Below are 19,810 nucleotides of genomic sequence, written 5' to 3'. Positions count from 1 at the left end.
GAATTGGTTCTTTTTATGAGAAGCGGTAATTCTAATAAGAGAATGATTAGAAAAGGAAATGATTAGGAGGTTAAGCCCCCGTCTGTCTTCCATCTCTTTGTAGATCACAGTTGGTCGCTAGCGGGCGTTCAAGGCCCTGGTTGCCTTGGTAACCCTCTTATAAATTTCCCAACCCCAAATGTTTTTTTTTTTTTTTAATGAAACAAGCCTCATGTATCAGTGGAAGTGGCTCTTCTTGCCATCTTGCTCTCTGTTTGACAATTTTGAGGTAGTTTCTCTGCTCGTCTTCTTTCTGGAAGACTTTTTTTATTTTCGTGGTTGTGGTTTCCTCTGAATCCAGCGGCTTTGTTCACATGGATATATAGTCATGGGCCTTCTGAGGGTGTCCCGTGGTGTCTGGCACCAGGATGTTGTTAGTGGGGGGGCTTTGAGGGGAGGGGCCTCTGTGGATCATCCCACAGATACTTGATCAGTTTGGGATCTAGTGAATTTGGAGGCCAGGTCAACACCTTGTGATGTTCTTCATGTTTTTTTAGTTGTTCCTCAAGTGTTTTTGTGGCTGCATCCTGCTGGGGATGGCTGCTGCCATCAAGGAGTGTCATTGCTATGGGGTGGGGGTGTCTGGTCTGGTCTAGGTGGGTGCTTCATGTCTAAGTAACATCCACACCAATGAATGCCAGGTCCAGAAGTTTCCCAGCAGAACATTGAGTTGTCACAAGATGTTCAATGTGATTCACTTCTCCTGTTAGAGGTCATAATGTTGTGGCTGTTCGGCCACCATCAGAGTTTTCAGTCAGATTGAGAGCGGTGCGCTGCTCCACTTTCCTTTAACTTCTTCACGTACCAACCGTGTCCTTCTCCTTGCGTCCCTCCAGCTGAGGACACCTTCCTCTCCGCCATCATCAACTACACCAACAGCTCCACGGTTCACTTCAAACTCTCGCCCACTTACGTCCTGTACATGGCCTGCCGCTACGTCCTGTCGCCCACGTACCGCCCCGACATGTCGCCGTCGGAGAGGACGCACAAGGTCATCGCCATCGTCAACAAGATGGTGAGCATGATGGAAGGAGTCATTCAGGTCAGTAACTCTACTTACTCCATACGCTCTGTGTCTCTGTGTGTGTGTTTTCACCTCGATCGTGAACTCACTGATTATTTTCCCTCGTCGTCCAAGTGCTACCCGATGTTTTTCTTGGTTCATCTCATCAACTGGACTCTTACAAACTACGACGTCTGTAGCTGTTGTAAGATGTGTGTTTGGTAACGTCTTCTTCTCCACAGTTCCCTCTTATTCTTTTTCCTTTGCCTCCTCAGATTTAAGTAGTATATGGTGTGAAGCCTGTTACGATCACGGTGCTACCTCATTTTGTATTATTGCAGAATTTCTTTTCGACAGTACCGACATTTTTTTTTTAGACACCTCGTTCTCTTTGGTCCCGTTCAGACCTCTTATTAGCATCCGTCCTGGGTGATCTGGTTTACTAGTGTGAACACACAATGAAACACTCAACCGCTATAAATAAAAAAACAAATCCAGAAGTGTCTGCATGACGTCTAATCATAATGATGTACTGGATCTCGGTAGATTTAAACACTCACACTACGTTTTTCTACAAGTCTGCAGTAGTAAAGCTCAGTAAAACGCATGTGCCATGTCTTCTTTTATTTGTTTAGGCCGCTGCCAGATATTCATCGCCTTGGCATGCAGGGTAGTTATGAAAGAAAACACAACAAGTGAGCTCTAGGACTTGATCTATTTCGGTCGGCGAGTAGAAGGATTCCAGTTTTATGGAGATTCAGGGAGATATCTTTAGCTACAGAGGAATGTGGGATAGTTCAGACTTACTACTGCAGATATGATCCGTGTGGATATTTTCTGTTATTATTATTAGATTTAAGTGGAGATTTAACTGGAGATCAAGATATTTTTAGAGCATACCTGGGATGTTGACGAGCACTTTCCCAAAACTGTGTATTTGTACATTGAGTTGACACAGATGCTGGATGATGTGTATGTTGTTTCTTACAGTAACTCCATTAATTTATTGGTTTTATTAAGATTTTTGTTTAAATTAGATGATGTGATGTAACTTCTACCTCACATCATTTATGTTATTTTCTTTAAGACATTTCTGACTAACCCTGACCTTGTTAATCGTTGATCATGATGAAATGTACATTTTTCTACTTATTAATAGTCACATTAAAAAGAAAATATATGTTAACCCCAAAAATAACCTTTTAAAATGGTAACTATTTCATTTAGGCATGTGTGACAGTATTTTTCAGCTTCAGATCTATACCCACAGCCCGGACGAGTAAACCTGGACACACAATTAATTAGTTTAAAGGCTCTGACACACCAAAGCCGACCGTTATGTTAAATAGATCACTCCTACTGGCTGGTCAGCTTTAAGAACCAGTGCATGAGAAGAGTCGTTTTCCTTCCTTGTCTGATCTGAATATTTGAATTCACACTTATTTAACATTTAATTCAGGAGATTGGAGATTTTTTTGATTTTGATTTAGGGGAGTCTTGCTCTGAACGATGGTTCTAGCTCCTCCTAGCCTCCAGGCTAATAGCAGCTCTTCCTGTTTCCCCTTTTGGATCATGAACCCAGACTACTGCCCCCTGCTGGTAGGAAGAGTTATCTGCCTTTAACAGCTGACTGTCGGCCGTAGCGTTTGGACCAAAAAAAGGCTGCCATTGAACGCACCACAGTCTGCCTTTGCTGCTGGTAGTTGTTCGATGTTGGTTTGGTGTGTCCGTACCTTAACATCTACGTTTCCAAAAACCTGAACGTCAGTATTACGCGGCTATAATAATTATAATGTCAAACTTTCCTTAAAAAGATTGTTTTCATCTCGTCTCCTGCTGATCTCCACCACTTAACGTTCTTCAACTGATCCAGGATGGCTTTACATTGTAAACCATGACCATGTGTGTGTCACAGTGTATCAGTGTTTGTGCGTGTGTTACATGGCCGTGTCCATACTGTAGCTGTTGACGTGTTTTCTCTCTGTCCTGTGAACGTGTCCTCCTCCTCCTTCCTCCTCCTCCTCCTCCTCCTCTTCCTCCTCTTCCTTCCATCCAGGAGATTCCTGAAGGGGATCAGGTAGGATAGCACACCATGATATGGCTGCTAAAGACTCGTCTACCTCTCTCTCTCTCCCTTGCACTTTATTTCCTATCTTTATCTCTCTCTCTTTTTTTTCTTTTGGGGTGGGCGATGTGGATTAATTGAGGTGCACACAAATATTTTCCATCTTGCGTAACATCTAAAACTGTTTTTCTGACTTACTAAAAGTATTTAAGGACTAGCAAGTTGCAAAGGGAACAAGAAATACAGCTTAAGGTTTTACTGTAGACGTCTTAGTGTTAGAAAGGTAATACACAATATTTTCTGTGCGACATATTGACTCAAATAAGTTGCACCCATTAAGGGAAGCTTGAGTAGACGCAGATTTTAGGTAAAGTTCGTATTTTACAACAAATAAAAACAGTTGCGATTTGCAAAAAGTCGGCTACGTACTTACCCAAATGAAAACGTTAATGTACTAACTTATATACAATATGCACTCATTCATTAGATACACTATTGAAAGCAAAAGTGGCTAAAGCTACTATTTCAGTTTTATTATGACCTTGACTGCAGGTTGGAAAATCGGGAAGTGATTTAATCAGCAGTTGTGCCGTGGAAAGCAAGCAGAATATGAAGTGCAGTCTTTAATTTTACACTTCAGTAATACTCCCTTCAGTAAAAGGTATGCAAAAAATTTATAAAAGAAGAAAAACGGAAGCAGAAACAAATGAGCAGAGGCTGATAAAGGAACAGGACTTTTGAGTTCAGCTAAATGGTTCTCTTGACAACACCCAAGTCATCTGCATTTACTGTCAATGAGGAGTAGTAGTAATAGGGTAGTGGCAGCGTTATCAACTGAGCATATGAGATGTTGATAAAACTAATACATATTATAAAGATATTCTTTCAAGGTTGAATTAAAACAGATCTGACAAATAAAGTATTTGCGCATATTAACTGTGGAAATCATGCGATTAATCATGCGGTTAATCGCGATTAAATATTTTAATCTATTGAAAGCCTTGTTGGAAAGCATTCATTATCACTAGTGTACCTAATGTTTTGGCAAGTGAATGTCGTTTCTTATCTGAAAAAGTTACAGACAAGTTTGTAATAAATGTTTTTTTACAAAATTTCTAAACTTTTAAATCATAAAAATTCATAGATTGTTGGTAGTTCTTCCCTTTTCTTCTACGTACTTCATATTATTATCTATGTATTTATAATATATATAATATAACATTACAAAAACATACATTTATATCAAACCGTTTGAAAATGACGACTCACTTTCTTAAAAATACTAAATCACCGTTGTTTACTTTTTGCCCCAAAAGAAGGAGGGGTCTGTTTTTTGGCAAAAAACCAAAAACCTACCAAATTACATCCTGTAAATTAAATGATTTTTAAACTTTTCTCTGAAACATCAATTCTCGACGGCTTGTAAAAGAAGAAACCTCTAAATCAGTTAGCTACTGATAACGTTAAATCATGTCGCCCAGTCTCATCAACCTCTTGGCTGTTAAATCTCTTCCTTTGAGGGCTTCTACATTCCTCTCCTCGTCCTTCAATTTTCCTTTACCTCCTCTCTCTCGTTCTCTCTCCGTGCTTCGTTTTAAACCAGCCTTTCATTGTTGCTGCTGCTTCTTTTTCTCCATTCTAACAGAGATGTAAAAATTAAAGCCATAACAATGCGTCCTACCCCACCCACAGCTGGAAAACTAAGCAACAACAGCAACATCAACGCGACTAATTCCATTCAGCTTCCTGGATCTGCCTGGTACTAAAAAACAAAAAAAAAGCAAAACAAAACAAACAAAAACAGCATAAAAACCAAAGCAAGCACACTCTTCCTCCATTGTGGCTCCATCTGTAACTCTGGCATTTTGTGTGACGTCACGTCTTGCATCTCCTTCTCAACAGTGTGGATGAGAGACCTCATTTAATATGTTTCAGCCATCCATCTGTGTTGTTAAATGTTTCCTGGATGTTTCATTTTTTTGGATGCACTCTCCTCCATCTCTCATCCTCTGGCTGTTTTGAATGAAGGTTTTCGTTTTATTTCATTTGTTCGATTTGGTTTTCAAGGCGGGGATAGATGAGTGCAGGGGAGTGAGCTTTGCGCATTCCTCCCTATCTTGAGTGGCGGGTGTATTAACCAATCAGCTCCTCAGACACCAAGCTCCGTCCATCCTGTTCAACTGCTTTTTAAACTGTGGACAGACAGTCCACAGCTTACTCATGATATTCACTCTGCAAGCAACCTGTTTAGTCTTTTAAAATGTAGTTTTATTGAAAGAGCATCACTGACAATACAAATTATCGATTACTAAGCTGACTGTGAGGGATAAACCTACTGTTCACAGGAAGTAACCTCAAGCAGCTCTCGTTGGGGATCCATCTGCTTGAGGCCGGCCAGGTAGATAGGCAGAAACAGGTGGAGGTTGGACAGAAGAGAGCACCAGAAGCAAGTAGTAGTAGTGATGCATGATACCTCAAAGTTATCCATTACGACCACAAAGGAAAGAATGGATGCTAATCGCTATTTCTGCAGCACTTTTCAAATCAACATTACAAAATCCTGAACAAAGACGTAAATAAACTGCAGTTTTAGAAACGGGCTAATAAAACAAAGACAATTAAAACAGTACAACACTCAAAATACAGAAAGAAAATGAACATAATGTGAGTTTTTGCACTGTCCCTTAAAATGTTTCGATAATAAAAAAAAACAAAAAAAAAAACGATTTTGACGATACAGGAAATGTGCATTCCACCCTTAATCCCTTTAATTTGGCTGATAATTAGTGTGTTACAGCCACCTGCTGGTTAGCTTAGCTTATTTTAGCTTAAAACTGGAAACGGCTAAGCTAATTAGCGAGCGATATATTAGAGCGTTTTTTATCAGAAGCAAAACATAAATCTGGACTCGTCGGTGGAGGAGACTGGTGTCTGGTGACCTGAAAAACAATGGAGCTGTGTGTGGGAGGGAAAAGGAGAGGTCACCTGTGTTTTAAAACGGCTGAATTTCATTTAGAAGACTCAAAGTGTCTTCGTTAATGTGACGGGGACGGCCGCTCTTCTTCTCTACGCCTGGTTGGCTTAGAGGGAGGGATGGGCGGGGCATGAGTCTATCCCTGAAGTAACAACTGCTCCTTCTGGCTGCCACTCCGACCTTCTTTCTAACTCTTTCTAAGTCTCTCCTGCATCCTGCTGCTCTAACAACTCCTTCCATGTTCTCTTTTTGTCTCTCTCCCTTTGTTTGTTTGTGTGGTTGTCATCGGTAAATTGCAGAAGCAGAAGAACATTGCAGGAGCGCTGGCTTTCTGGATGGCCAACGCCTCCGAGCTGCTCAACTTCATCAAGCAGGATCGAGACCTGAGCCGCGTCACGCTGGACGCCCAGGACATCCTCGCCCACCTGGTCCAGATGGCCTTCAAGTCAGTCTGAGGGGGTTGTGGAAAAAAACAAACATTTCAGAGCATGCCGAGACTTTTTTTGCCAAAACATTTGAAAACCTTTGGTGTAAAAGGCGGTTTAGGCTTCTGTGTCAATTTTAACGCCATAGCTGCAGCGACAGCCCAGACCCTACGTAGTCCCTAATGCCGTAGCCCGACGTGCACCTCCCCCGAAATGTACAAACGTTTGTATGACTTGTCAGTCGCCGTTGTCGAAAGTGAAGCAGGAAGTAGAAATAAAAATTAACCCGACTGGCAAAAAAAACACAGCGCCATCTAGTGTTTGGCGGGACATAGACGCTGTAGCCTAGGCTAGGTCACAGGTATGCCGCTACCACTTAAGGCTCATTTGTGGTATTGCGGGACATAGACGCCGCAGCCTAGCCTACATATCCTACGATACCTAGCCTACGTAGGCTAGGTTACGACGTCTATGTCCCGCATGTTTGGGACATTTTATAGCAATAATCGGAAATTTTACAGGTAGTCAGTTTTTTTTTTTTTCAAGCATCTTTTTGTTGGGCAGTTTGGTTTGTCAGACAGCTCATTTTATAGGCTTTACATCTGAACTTAGATAAAAACCTAGTGCTGAGTTACCTGTCCTGTCCATATTTGATCTCTAACTCATCTTTAGTATATTATGTGTTCATTGTACTCTTCAGTTGCTTTAGCTTTGCATCTTTAGCTTCTGAAAGTCAGAGGATTGACAGAGGAGGAGGAGGATGATGATGATGATAGTTTGGTGTCTTTAACCAGCTGTAATGTGTCGGTGCAGGTACCTGGTCCACTGTCTCCAAGCTGATCTCAACAACTACATGCCGGCCTTCCTGGACGACCCCGAGGAGCATAATCCACAGAGACCCAAGATCGGTAATGTCCACAAACACACAAAAGTTCTAATTCCTGTCATATAAACCTCAAAACACTTACAGACTCTCACACTCTTTTGTTCGTCCCTCCAGAGGACGTCCTGCACACGCTGACGGGCGCCATGTCGCTACTGCGCCGGTGTCGAGTCAACGCCGCCCTGACCATCCAGCTCTTCTCGCAGCTCTTCCACTTCATCAACATGTGGCTGTTCAACAAGCTGGTGACGGACACCGACTCGGGCCTGTGCTGCCACTACTGGGGGGCCATCCTCCGGCAGCAGCTCAGCCACATCGAGGCCTGGGCCGAGAAACAGGGTCTGGAGCTCGCCGCCGACTGCCACCTCAGTCGGATTGTACAGGTATGAAGACGGGCACTGATCTCTTTAGGCATAAGTGCAACAGAGAGGATTCACCAGGAATGTTCTTTGACTCTTTATTGTACTTTGATTTCACCGTTTGTGGCTTCTAAAATTTAATATGCTCAAGTTGGTGCTCCGTTACCGATTCAGACATCCCTTGTACCTGTTAGAATTATAGATGTCAATGGAGGTCAATGGTATTTAAACACAAGCAGAGAAATCTAAATGATATCACATACAAGATGTGTGGCTCATGTTTTTGTGCGTGTGTGTGTCCTCCAGGCCACCACCCTGCTGACCATGGACAAATACTCCATGCAGGATGTGCAGAACATCCACAACACCTGCTTCAAGCTCAACTCCCTGCAGCTCCACGCCCTCATGACCAACTACCACTGTGCGCCAGACGAGCCGTACATCCCGCCTGTAAGACGAACCCCGACGCGCGCAAACGAGAAAAAACTGCATTATTCACACATTTTTATTTTGTTATTTTGTGTGTGTGTGTGTGTGTTTGTGTAGGAGCTGATCGACCATGTGGTGGCGGTGGCGGAGAACACGGCAGACGAGCTGGCGAGGAGCGACGGCAGAGAGGTTCAGCTGGAGGAGGACCCGGACCTCCAGCTGCCCTTCCTCCTTCCTGAGGACGGCTACTCCTGCGACGTGGTGCGCAGCCTCCCCAACGGTCTGCAGGACTTCCTGGAGCCTCTGCTGCAGAGAGGTACACTTTCTTAACAATTTAAAGGGAGAACTAGTTTTTTTTTGCACTTTTTTTTTTTTGTTGAGACGCTTCCAAAACACCTATTGGAGTTTGTCATTATTCGTCATATTCATATATTAATGTCAATTATGTATAAGCCTCCACCTCCAAACTGTAGTTTAGTATAGTATAGTATAGTATTAGTAGCTAGTTACTTACTTACAACTTGATAGTCTGTAAATATGTTTTATACATTTTTAATATATTTTACTCTTATACAGTTTTTCTTCTCTTACCTTATTATATTTTGTATTGAACTTGAATTTTTGCTGCTGTAACACCTAAATTTCCTAACAGGGATCAATAAATTCTCATCTTACCTTTTATACCACTATAAACTGAATTTATATTATGTTTGAGGCTACTGGGAGACAAATATTAAGCTTTAAACCATATATTTATTTTATTTCTGACATATATTTGTGGCCTTTTTACAATTTTATTTATTTATAGATGAACAAATAACCAGTTAGTTATAAATTACAAAATTACAAAAATCCTTTTAACATACTGCTCTAGATGTCCAGATGTCGACATTTTTGCCGTTGTGTATATTTAAGTCAAAGCCAGAGATGCAGAGAAATTTGTTTTATTCTCATTTTGTGTGACATTTTCTCTAAATGACAGTGTGTGTGTATGTGTGTGTGTTTCCTCTTGTAGGTTTCTGCAGGTTAATACCACACCCTCGTTCACCCGGCACATGGACCGTCCACTTCGAAGGAGCTGACTGCGACAGCCACTTCTCTGCTGCTGACAACTCTGAAATGGTAGGACGCTAACACGCTCACTCTCACAACATTTTGTGTGCGTGTGCATGTGTGTGTGTATTAGTTGTGTGTCAAGGCAGAAGGGCATCCTGGGTAAAGTTGTTGCCACAGAGGACCGTGCAGGTTTTAGCAGCGCTGACTCATAGAAGCGTACAGTGGATCTGACAGCTAAGACAGCAGAAAACTAGACACAAATTCTTGCAGCCACAAAGTGGCCGCAGAGTCTTTGATGGCAACAGAGTAGCTCTAGGACACAGCTGTGATTCCTCAACGTTCACGTCTCCATGTTGCTCCGAAAATGGCTTTGGCTTTGGTTTGAGTTTGCTCAGCCGGTGGGAGTTTGTCACATGTAATTTGAGCCAAAACAAATTCCATTTGGCAATAAAGTTAAACTGACTGGATGGGCTGTGTAAAGCGTGCAGTGAAAGATCATTTTAACTCTAAATCAAGTCCATGGGGCTTATTTATTACCGTTACACTGCGGTTTATAAAACATCTGCGCTGCTCTCTTCAATCTGACATCTACAGCTGAAACTGTCAAATTCCCTGAAAGCGAATTATTTGACATTTGAGTTAAATGTACACGATTTCTGGGCTTCTTTTTTAAAATCAGGACACGTGTCAACTTTTGACTTCACGAGGCAAAATAACAAAACCGATTAGGGCTGAAACAATCTGCAATCGATTACGAGAATACGTCAGAACGTTTTAATGTCTATTATCTCACCCCAATTATGACGGCTCACGTTGCCAGACATGCTGAATATGTCTAAAGAAGCCCAGAGCTTAACGTTAAAAGTTTGGAAATTATCCAAACGTCAAAAGTGAAGAAATTAATTTAACAAAGAACCAGACAGCTTGAGAGATGTTTTTTCGGTGTTAATAGTTTTATCCAGCAGAGGGCAGTAACATGACTCACATTAAAACATTATCGACTGATTAATTGATTAAAAATTTGTGTTTGTTGTAGGCCCAATTGCAATGTTTACATTTATCCCCTTTGTGGTAGCGCCAGTGGCAAAGAATGTCCAAAAAAAGGACAAAAAAGACATGTTTAAAATTGCTGTGATTCTTTAAACAGAGACCTATTAAGTCCAATGCTTGGTAAAAGTGAAATGTCCTATCACAGCAGCACAACTGCTATGCATGAGCATCAAAACAAAAACAAAACATCCATTGGCTTTCAGACCTCCAAACATTGAGACGACAACGTCAGTATTTAGATTATTACAGTTAGTTTTATCTGATTGAGCTGTTTAATGAAGATAAATGAACCCTGTGTATAAGGATTAGTGAGTATGAATGTAGTTCATAAAATCATAAACTTTATGTGATACCTTCATTCATAGAATTCATGTTAAAATTTATTGTGAATTTTTTTTTTTTTTTTAAATAATAGTTTGCTTGTAGGACAAAAGTTACAGGCTTGCATAAATAATCTTGAATTTCGTTCGTCTTCATTATATGGTAAAATGCATTATATGTACAAGACTTATCAATAAGAAACAAAACACAAACCATGCCCCGCCTACAAATGTTGGTCTGGAGTCTCTCTGTTGAGAACTGATTATGCTCTGGCAAAGATCCCGTCTGATCTGAGGAAAATCTGAGGATAAATAATTATTGTTGTCAGGAAGAATTTGCTGTAAGTTAAAAACTTGAAGAAGCCGCTTTTGAAGGTTCATTGACGTTACACTCCCTCCCTCCAGTTTCTGTAGTCGTCCCTTTTTCTCGTCTCGTCTGGTTTAGATGAAAATCAGACTGGATTAAAGTGGGTTTAGGTGGAGTTTGTACAGGAGATGCGTGAAAACGTGTTTCCAGGTGACTGTCGGACTAAAAAAGGTAAAATTCCTGCATGGAAACGGAGCTGGAGACAATTTGACGGCACGACCAGACATAGTTTGACTATTTTTAGACAAAGTTTAAAACCTGGGAGTCGCTTTGATTCACTTCCAGAGTTTTTTTTTTTTTTTTGTGTGTGTGTCTGGGTGTGTGTGTGTGTGAGTGTGTGTGGTCTCCCATTTGGAAGGCAGTGATTACAGTAACTACACAAGGAGCTATTTGCTTTTCATAACAGCCTTCACACACATGTTGCGCACACACAATTTAATCAACACCAATCATACTGAAGAAGTTAGTCAGTGGGCCTCAAGCAGCAAATGATAGACCTGTATTCATCACTCACACACACACTCATGAATCTATCTGAATGAGGACTCCTCATGTATCTAGCATAGCGAGGACTCCTCATGGATCCGTCTTAGTGAGGCCTCCTCATGGATCTGTCTTAGTGAGGACTCCTCATGGATCCATCTTAGTGAGGACTCCTCATGGGTCTATCTTGATGAGGACTCCTCATGGATCTAGCATAGTGAGGACTCCTCATGGGTTTATCTTAGTAAAGACTCCTCATGGATCCGTCTTAGTGAGGGCTCCTCATGGATCCATCTTAGTGAGGACTCCTCATGGATCCATCTTAGTGAGGAGTCCTCATGGGTTTATCTTAAGGTTGAATTATGCTTCCGCGTAGTGATCACGCAATGGTCACGCAATGGCCACGCAATGGCCACGCAGTTGCTTGGACGCAGTGTGAGACCGTGATGGTTCTGCGTGGGGTTTACGTGTCGAAATGCATGCCACACCGGTAGAGGGCGCTATGGTTTTTTGTGACCGACCGACCGACACTCTTGTGACTATCTCGCCTCGTTATTTACCTTCCGGCTTTTGCCGTAGTCACAGTGTACGATGGACACCGAGACAGAGAGACTGGCGTTGGAGCTCCAAATTATTCAAGCAGAGGAAGAAATACTTCTATTGCAAATTAGGGCACGACAAAGGAGACAATTATGTTTATGAGTGGAAACCGGAAAAGCGGTCTCCAGCGGATGTAGTTAGCGGACCAATCACAGCCAATGCCGCTGCGTTGCTGCTGCGTTGCTGTTGCGTCGCCTCGACGCGCGTCGAGGATTTTTGGGAGGTGCGCGTCTGGCCCTTGCGTAGGACGCACGGGGGTCCGCAAGGACGCAATAGGTCCGTAATAGGTCCGTACGCACGGACGCGCTGTGTCAACGCGGAAGCATAATTTCGGCTCTGAAGACTCCTCATGGATCCGTCTTAGTGAGGACTCCTCATGGATCCGTCTTAGTGAGGACTCCTCATGGGTTTATCTTAGTGAAGACTCCTCATGGATCCGTCTTAGTGAGGACTCCTCATGGATCCGTCTTAGTGAGGACTCCTCATGGGTTTATCTTAGTGAAGACTCCTCATGGATCCGTCTTAGTGAGGACTCCTCATGGATCCGTCTTAGTGAGGACTCCTCATGGGTTTATCTTAGTGAGGACTCCTCATGGGTTTATCTTAGTGAAGACTCCTCATGGGTTTATCTTAGTGAGGACTCCTCATGGATCCGTCTTAGTGAGGACTCCTCATGGATCCATCTTAGTGAGGACTCCTCATGGATCCGTCTTAGTGAGGACTCCTCATGGATCCGTCTTGGTAAGGGCTCCTCATGGGTTTATCTTAGTGAGGACTCCTCATGGATCCGTCTTGGTAAGGGCTCCTCATGGATCCATCTTAGTGAAGGCTCCTCATGGCTCCATCTTAGTGAAGACTCCTCATGGGTTTATCTTAGTGAAGACTCCTCATGGGTTTATCTTAGTGAGGACTCCTCATGTATCTTTCTTAGTGAAGACTCCTCATGTATCTTTCTTAGTGAAGACTCCCTATTAGCATAGTTCCCCAACCGTAACCTAGTTGTAGCCTTTTGCCCTAAAACCAACTCTTAACAGGCTTCAACCCTCAAAAAGTTTAGGAGTCTAGCAAAAGCGGGCCTCTCAATGTTAGTATTCTGCAAGATTTGGGCCCCCACAACTTAATATAAACAAGAACTTGCTCTCACACACACACAGCCACTTCCTCTATAATTGGTCTGTTTATCCCTGCTCTACTATTTCACGACTGTAGTCTCAACATATTGCAGGCGTCTCTCACAAACACACACTTTGATTAATGGTTTATATGTGTGTGTCTGTATGTGTGTGTGTGTGTCGAGGCGCATCTACAGTTCTGGTCTGCGTTTTGTTTGTTTATATACGTTTATTTGATGTGACCAAGCGGAACAGACGGACTTCTAACTTTTTGGGATAGTATTGTTCTTGATTTATGTTAAAAAAAAAATAACAAGACACAGAGATTAAGGCTTCAGCTTGTCTTTTCTTTGCTGACTTCTTCCTGAAGAGCAATTTTCAGACACAGTTAAAAATGCTATTTTTTTGGATTAAATGTCTCGTCTCATTGGCTGTTGTCTGTCTGTTAAGCCTGAGTGCAACTTTGACAGCTATTAATCAATTCTTAAACGACCCCACATGCTGAATTTTAATAGAGGAAAGAATGTGTTTGCTTTGGGGCCAGACAGCAATAAGTTTTCCAAGTATCCATGTGGTTTTGCTTTCTGCATTGTGATCGAAGCCTCTAATGTACGGTAGAAATGGTGTCATAAAAGGTGTCCCATGTTTGAGTTTGCTTCATCCACTTTTAAATCAAGTACACGTTGGCTGTCCCTTTAGTTTAACATTGATTGCTCCTGTGTTTATAACTGACCTGCTGATGGATCTAAGGGCCGTGACACACCTAGCAGACGGTCTGCGGCCTCTTCCTCTCAGCTAATAGTAGCTCTTACTAGCTTCCTAGCATCCTGGCTAATAGTTGCTCTTATTAGCTGCATACCGTCCCAGCTAATAGTAGCTCTTCCTAGCCTCCTGGCTTATAGTAGCTGTTCCAAGCTTCAAAGGCTCCCAGCTAATTGCAGCTCTTCCTAGCCGTGCCTCAGCTAATAGAAGCCCCTCCTACCTTCATAGCTTCGCAGCTGATGGTAAATCTTCCTAGTTTAATAGCCCCCCATAATAGTAGCTTCACCTAGCTACCTAGCTGAGTCCCAGCACATAGAAGCTTTTCCTAGCTTCCTAGCCTCACAGCTAATAGTAACTCTTTCTAGAGCTGAGTCTCAGCTACTAGTTGCTCTTCTTAGCTTAATAACTTTGCAGCTAATAGTAACTCTTCCGAGCTTCCTAATACCTGCTCTTCTTAGCTTCATAGCCTCCCAGGTAGTAGTAGCTCTTCCTAGCTACCTAGCCTAGTCCCAGCACATAGAAGTTTTTCTTAGCTTCCTAGCCTCCCAGCTAATAGCAGCTCTTCCTAGCCATGTCTCAGCTAATAGAAGCCCCCCCTAGCTTCATAGCCTCACAGCTGATAGTAAATATTCCTAGTTTAATAGCCCCCCATAATAGTAGCTTTTCCTAGCTACCTAGCCGCGTTCCAGCACATAGAAGCTTTTCCTAGCTTCCTAGCCTCCTAGCTAATAGTTGCTCTTCTTAGCTTCCTAGCCTCTCAGCTATTAGTAGCTCTTGATATCTTCTTAGCCAAGTACCAGCTAGTAGTGGCTCTTGCTGTTTCCTCTTTTGAATGATAAATACAGACTACTACCACCTGCTGGGATGAAGAGTTTTTACCTTCACACAGGTGTTGAACGAATGTACCAGCTGGTGTTTGGTTGTAGTCTTTGCGGTGTGTTCAAGTCCAGCTTTTTAGTCCAGACACGGGCGAGCTTAGCTTCTGCCTTAATGCCGGTAATTCTTTGACTTCTCTTCCCTTTTTTTAGAAATTTCTTCAAGTAAACCTACTTTAATGCGGTAGAACATTAGTGGTGGCCCAAGGCAGAAAGCTTTACCTGCTTTAGAGTAAAAGCCTTACATAAGTCGGCCCTAAAAGCACAGCTCCAGTAAGATGGATGTTAAGTTAAGTGCTTGTTCGTGGCCGCCTCAACCCAACGTCGTCGTCGTGCGGTTGTTGTCGCTGTTGCTGTTGTTGTGTTTGGTTCTGGGTGTTCCTGCGACTCTTATCCCTACTTCATTTACTCAAGAGCTCGTTTTGAGCCGCATACGCACAAACACACACAAACAAACACGCGCGATGCAGCTCAAGACGGCCTCGTGTAAAGAGACGTTTATTTTGGAGTGTCCTCAGTTAGTGTACTTTTTCATGTATGGGAAACCTCTCTGTCTGTCTTTGTTTCTCCATCTCTCCCCACCCAGTCACCCAGCCCTGCTCAAATGAGCCCTGGTGTGTATATGTATGTGTGTGTATATATATATGTGTGTGTGTGTGTGGGTAGCCATGATGTGGTTTTCCATTCTTGACTCGACTCCAGCCACCACAGGTTCCTCTGCGGTCTTCCCCTTTCCCCTTTATCCCTCCTTCATTCCTTTCCTCCCTCCCTCCCTCGCTCCCTCCCTCCCTTCCTCTTACTCCACCACGCTCTCGTTTTTTCCCTCCCATGTTTCAGACGGCACGGACGCAGGGATCGTTCTCTCTAGCTTTCGTCCGAGGCTCCAAATAAAAGAAAAAAACAAACGCATTCGAGAGGTATAATCCTCCTCGCTCACAGTTTTTCTCCTTCCTGTGCACCTCTTCTTTTTCAGCCAATGAGGAAAGACCCGGAGGTTGTCACGGTAACCCTGAAGAAGCACAACGGCATGGGCCTCAGCATCGTGGCTGCCAAGGTAAGGAAATACCTCCTCGGCGTGTGTTTACGTGCGTCTGTCTGTGTGTGTTAGGAGTTAAATTCTGCAGACCAGTTTGTTTGAAAACTTTTAAGGACATTTAAAAAGAAAGAAAAACCTCAAATCTAAAACTGAAGAGTAAAGAATTTGAATGGGAGCGAGAGGAAATCCCAAAATATCTTGGATGTTTTATTTTATTTCAATCCTGGCTGCGGAGATGCGTGTGTGTTGGAGTCGTGTTTGGGTGTGCCATGTTGGGCGACGCTGCGCTGACAGACGGGGCTGCTGTTTTTAAATAGACTGCATTCACTGTTGAGTCTGACAGCGGCTCAGAGACTAAACAGTGACGCTGCGCAGAAGCTTCTGGACGTGTCCTGCACAGGAACATGGTCTGCTGGGCTTGTAAAGGAGTGGGCGTGGAAGGTGGAGGGTGGAGGGTGGAGGCGGATTTAACAGTGAATCAGTGGCTACGTTTAATTGGACGATGCCTCTTCAGTCTGGTTGAAATCGTCCGGAAAAAAACAAACGTGTGTTTACGTGTCTCAAAACATCAATGAGAAGACGACTAGACATGTGCAAAGAGGTTCTGCCTAAATGTGGAGCCTTGAAATACACTTTATAGTCAACAATTAATTAACTCAGTATAAGACGATCAAGATGTTTCTAGGGACGAGAGATCAATTACTGCTCTGTGCAGACGTTCTAGCCCCGTCACGTATTTACATTCTTCGCAAAAAAATAAAAAAATCATCAAGGGAGCGTCCTAAATTAGTTTTCATTCAACAGAAGAAGATGGTCCAGATGTTTCCGTGTTTTCAACATCGCTGTCGTTCGTCTTTTCAAACACTTCTTCTTTGAACGCCCTCCATGTTTCTGTCGCTCCTGGAAACTCGTCACCTGATGTTTACTCCATGTGGAGCAAACATGCTCAGAACCGAATGGATTCATTCCAACCAGAGAGAAACCATCAGATCAAGAGTTTACGTGATTATAAGGAGATCATCTCTGCCACCTCTTTATAGGTTTAGAGCGCACATTCATGAAATAGTTGCTGTAAATGTTCCTGCTCCTAAAACTAAACCTTACTCCAAACCTTTGCACCAATCAGCCACAACATTATGACCACTGATAGGAGAAGTGAATAGCACTGACCATCTTGTGACAATTCAATGTTCTGATGGGAAGCTTTTGGACCTGGTATTCATTGGTGCAGATGTTACTTAGACATGTAGCACCCACCTAGACCAGACCAGAATGAGGTCAGCTGACTACCTGAATATACTGAATGACCAGGTTATTCCCTGATGTTCACGGGCATATTCCAAGATGACAATGTCAGGATTCATGGGGCTCAGATTGTGAAAGAGTGGTTCAGGGAGCATGAGACATCATTGTCACACATGGATTGGCCACCACAGAGTCCAGACCTTAACCCCATTGAGAATCTTTGGGATGTGCTGGAGAAGGCTTTGTGCAGTGGTCAGACTCTCCCATCATCAATACAAGATCTTGGTGAACAATGAATGCAACACTGGATGGAAATAAATCTGGTGACATTGCAGAAACTTATTGAAACAATGCCACAGAGAATGCGAGCTGTAATCAGAGCTAAAGGCGACGAAATATTAGAGTGTGGGACCTTTTTCTTTGGTGGCCACTGTGTTTTGACCAGGCAGTGTATGTACATATTGCATCAGGTTTCAGTAGCTAACCAAAACGTTGAAAGTGTGTTAATTGAAGGTTCAAGTGGTAAAGAGGCTGAATATACGTCATGGGTTAGGAGTTGCACCAAGATGACATGAGGTAATGACGTGAAGTAATGCAGGGATGAGTTGGTAAAACAGATGTATTATTTATCCCAGGATGCAGCCTGACAAAAACGCTTTGGGAACAACTTAAAAAAAAAAACAGGGAACACAATGAAAAGGTGTTGACCTGGCCTCCAAATTCACTAGATCCCAAACTGATCAAGTATCTGTGGGATGATCCACAGAGGCCCCTCCCCTTAAAGGCCCCCCACTAACAACATCCTGTAGCCAGACACCACAGGACACCCTCAGAACACCCATGTCCATTAGGGATGAACCGAAAATTTGTGGCCGAAAACCGAAAATGCACTTTTGGGCCATTTTCGGCGGAAAATTTATGGGCCGAAACAACATGGCCGAAACAGGATGTTGTGATGATACAAGCAACAACCGCAGCAATTTTTGGCCAAAAAAGGCCCAAAAGTGCATTTTCGTTTTTTTGGCCGAACATTTTCGGTGCAGAAACCCTGAATACAAGATTAAATCCACTGTTGAGGGGAGAATATTTAGTGCTGCAAATAAAATGGATTTAAATTTAAAATGGCTACGCAGTGCACAGTTGGGTGTCCACTTTGACTACCAAATTTACTTTGAGAAAGGGGTTGGGGCGGGGGCGTGTCAGATATAAATGTGTGTTGGGACCTTTCTGATATCAATATTTCCTGTATGGGGCTGTGTCTTTTTTTTTTTTTTTTTTAATCATTACCCGTCTTCTCTACATCACTAATACGCTCCACGTTATTAATAAAGAGTGGGATAGGATAGGCTGAGTAGTTTGTTCCCTGAGGTTTCCTGCTGAAGGCGAGGGCTTTCCTGTGTGTGTGTGTGTGTGTGTGTGTGTGTGTGGTCTGCATGTAGAGAGAGGAAGCAGTGGGAAGGACATACTGACTGTGGAAACCTCCTCTCGCTGTTTATTTTCAAAGCTGTGTGTGGATGTACGAGGAGGAGGAGGAGGCGCGGAAAGAAAAGTGTGTGTGTGTGATGGGACAGGCAGGTAGAGCAGCTGCTTGACTTCTGGGTAAACTGGGCTGAGCTCTGTCCTGTTATATAACTGTATGTGTGTGTGAGAGTGTGTGTGAGTGTGGTATTTGTCTGGTGGTGGAGCTGCAGCGTCGCTCCACCTCAGTCTGACCAGCCGGCGTCCCGTCCCGTCCCGTCCCGTCCCGGCCGACGCCTCACCTCTGGATTGCTGCATGAACTGAATTAGGGAACCGGCGGAGGAATTTTTTTGCTCTTGGGAACATTTCAGGAATTTACTGCACCCTTTTTTAATGACTTTACACAACTTCATAAATTTATACCGCTTGGTTTTCAGAGTTGATCAGTTTTAAGAGATTTTTTTAAGTTATCTTCCCTCACTTTTTTTTCCCGCCACATGCAGGACGTACCCGGAGTTTTTTTTTTTAATCCGCCTGTAAACTGTGATTCTTAAAACTGAATGGATTACCTGCAGCTGGCGTAACTGGGAGTTTTCAGACTTGTCGGTTCATGTTGGCAGGTTGAAACGCTCTCTGGGATAAAAGCAGGTGTGTTTGTTTGTGTGTGCTCGAGTCGGGACGTCCCAGTGCGAGCTGGTCTGGACGACGATAACAAGCAGCTGCGACATGTGGTTTTCTGTGGTGGGCAGGAAAGACCAGGTAACGTCTGCTCTCTTCTTCTGCGTTATGCTGTGTTATTCACCTGCTGAAATTCAGAAGCACATGCAGGAGTGGAGTTATTATTTATTATTACTCCGGTGTGATGACCTTCTGGTTGGTCACTTTTCAGTGTTTGCTTTCAGGGCTGTGCTGCCAGTGTTTAAACAAAGCTGCACAGATGGTGAAAAAGCCAAAGAGCGGGTGATGATCCCAGCAGGGCTAAAGCCAATATATATGATTTTAGTCATTTTTCTGCTCAGTGATGGGTTTCTACTCGTTCCAGTTGCACGTTTTTAAGCATTTAACTTAAATGGAATCACACAAGACACTTGATTCTGCAGAAATACGCATAATTCACGAGTTTGTCTCGTTTCTAAATTCTAAATATTGTGGGAGAGACAGTCTGGCTTACAATAAAACATTTAGGAGATTGCTTTGGGCTTCATTTGGTTGTAGGATTATAGTTGAGCAACAATATGTATTAAGCAGCAACGACACACACATTACAT

At 43.0% G+C, this 19,810-nt stretch overlaps 1 protein-coding gene across 4 annotated transcripts in view; it reads left to right on the top strand.

The window, feature by feature from the left end:
• afdna (afadin, adherens junction formation factor a) overlaps positions 1 to 19,810 on the top strand; it is a gene marked incomplete at its 3' end in the record, with an annotated part of 118,714 nt that overhangs the window by 63,000 nt on the left and 35,904 nt on the right. For 3 of the 4 annotated variants that reach the window (XM_084560061.1, XM_084560060.1, XM_084560059.1), the window contains 9 exons: positions 876 to 1,081; positions 3,099 to 3,119; positions 6,381 to 6,526; positions 7,320 to 7,414; positions 7,507 to 7,772; positions 8,055 to 8,198; positions 8,295 to 8,493; positions 9,193 to 9,299; positions 15,776 to 15,856. In XM_084560061.1, the coding sequence (XP_084416187.1) occupies positions 876 to 1,081; positions 3,099 to 3,119; positions 6,381 to 6,526; positions 7,320 to 7,414; positions 7,507 to 7,772; positions 8,055 to 8,198; positions 8,295 to 8,493; positions 9,193 to 9,299; positions 15,776 to 15,856 (1,265 nt within the window). The remainder of the gene's footprint in view (positions 1 to 875; positions 1,082 to 3,098; positions 3,120 to 6,380; positions 6,527 to 7,319; positions 7,415 to 7,506; positions 7,773 to 8,054; positions 8,199 to 8,294; positions 8,494 to 9,192; positions 9,300 to 15,775; positions 15,857 to 19,810) is intronic. The other variant, XM_084560062.1, reaches the window with a different exon arrangement.

This window comes from Chelon labrosus (assembly GCF_963514085.1).
Source record: "Chelon labrosus genome assembly, chromosome: 14".
In the NCBI taxonomy this organism is placed as follows: Eukaryota; Metazoa; Chordata; class Actinopteri; order Mugiliformes; family Mugilidae; genus Chelon; species Chelon labrosus.
Note: the sequence above shows the minus strand (reverse complement) of the source record. Positions and strands in the feature narration are given on the sequence as shown.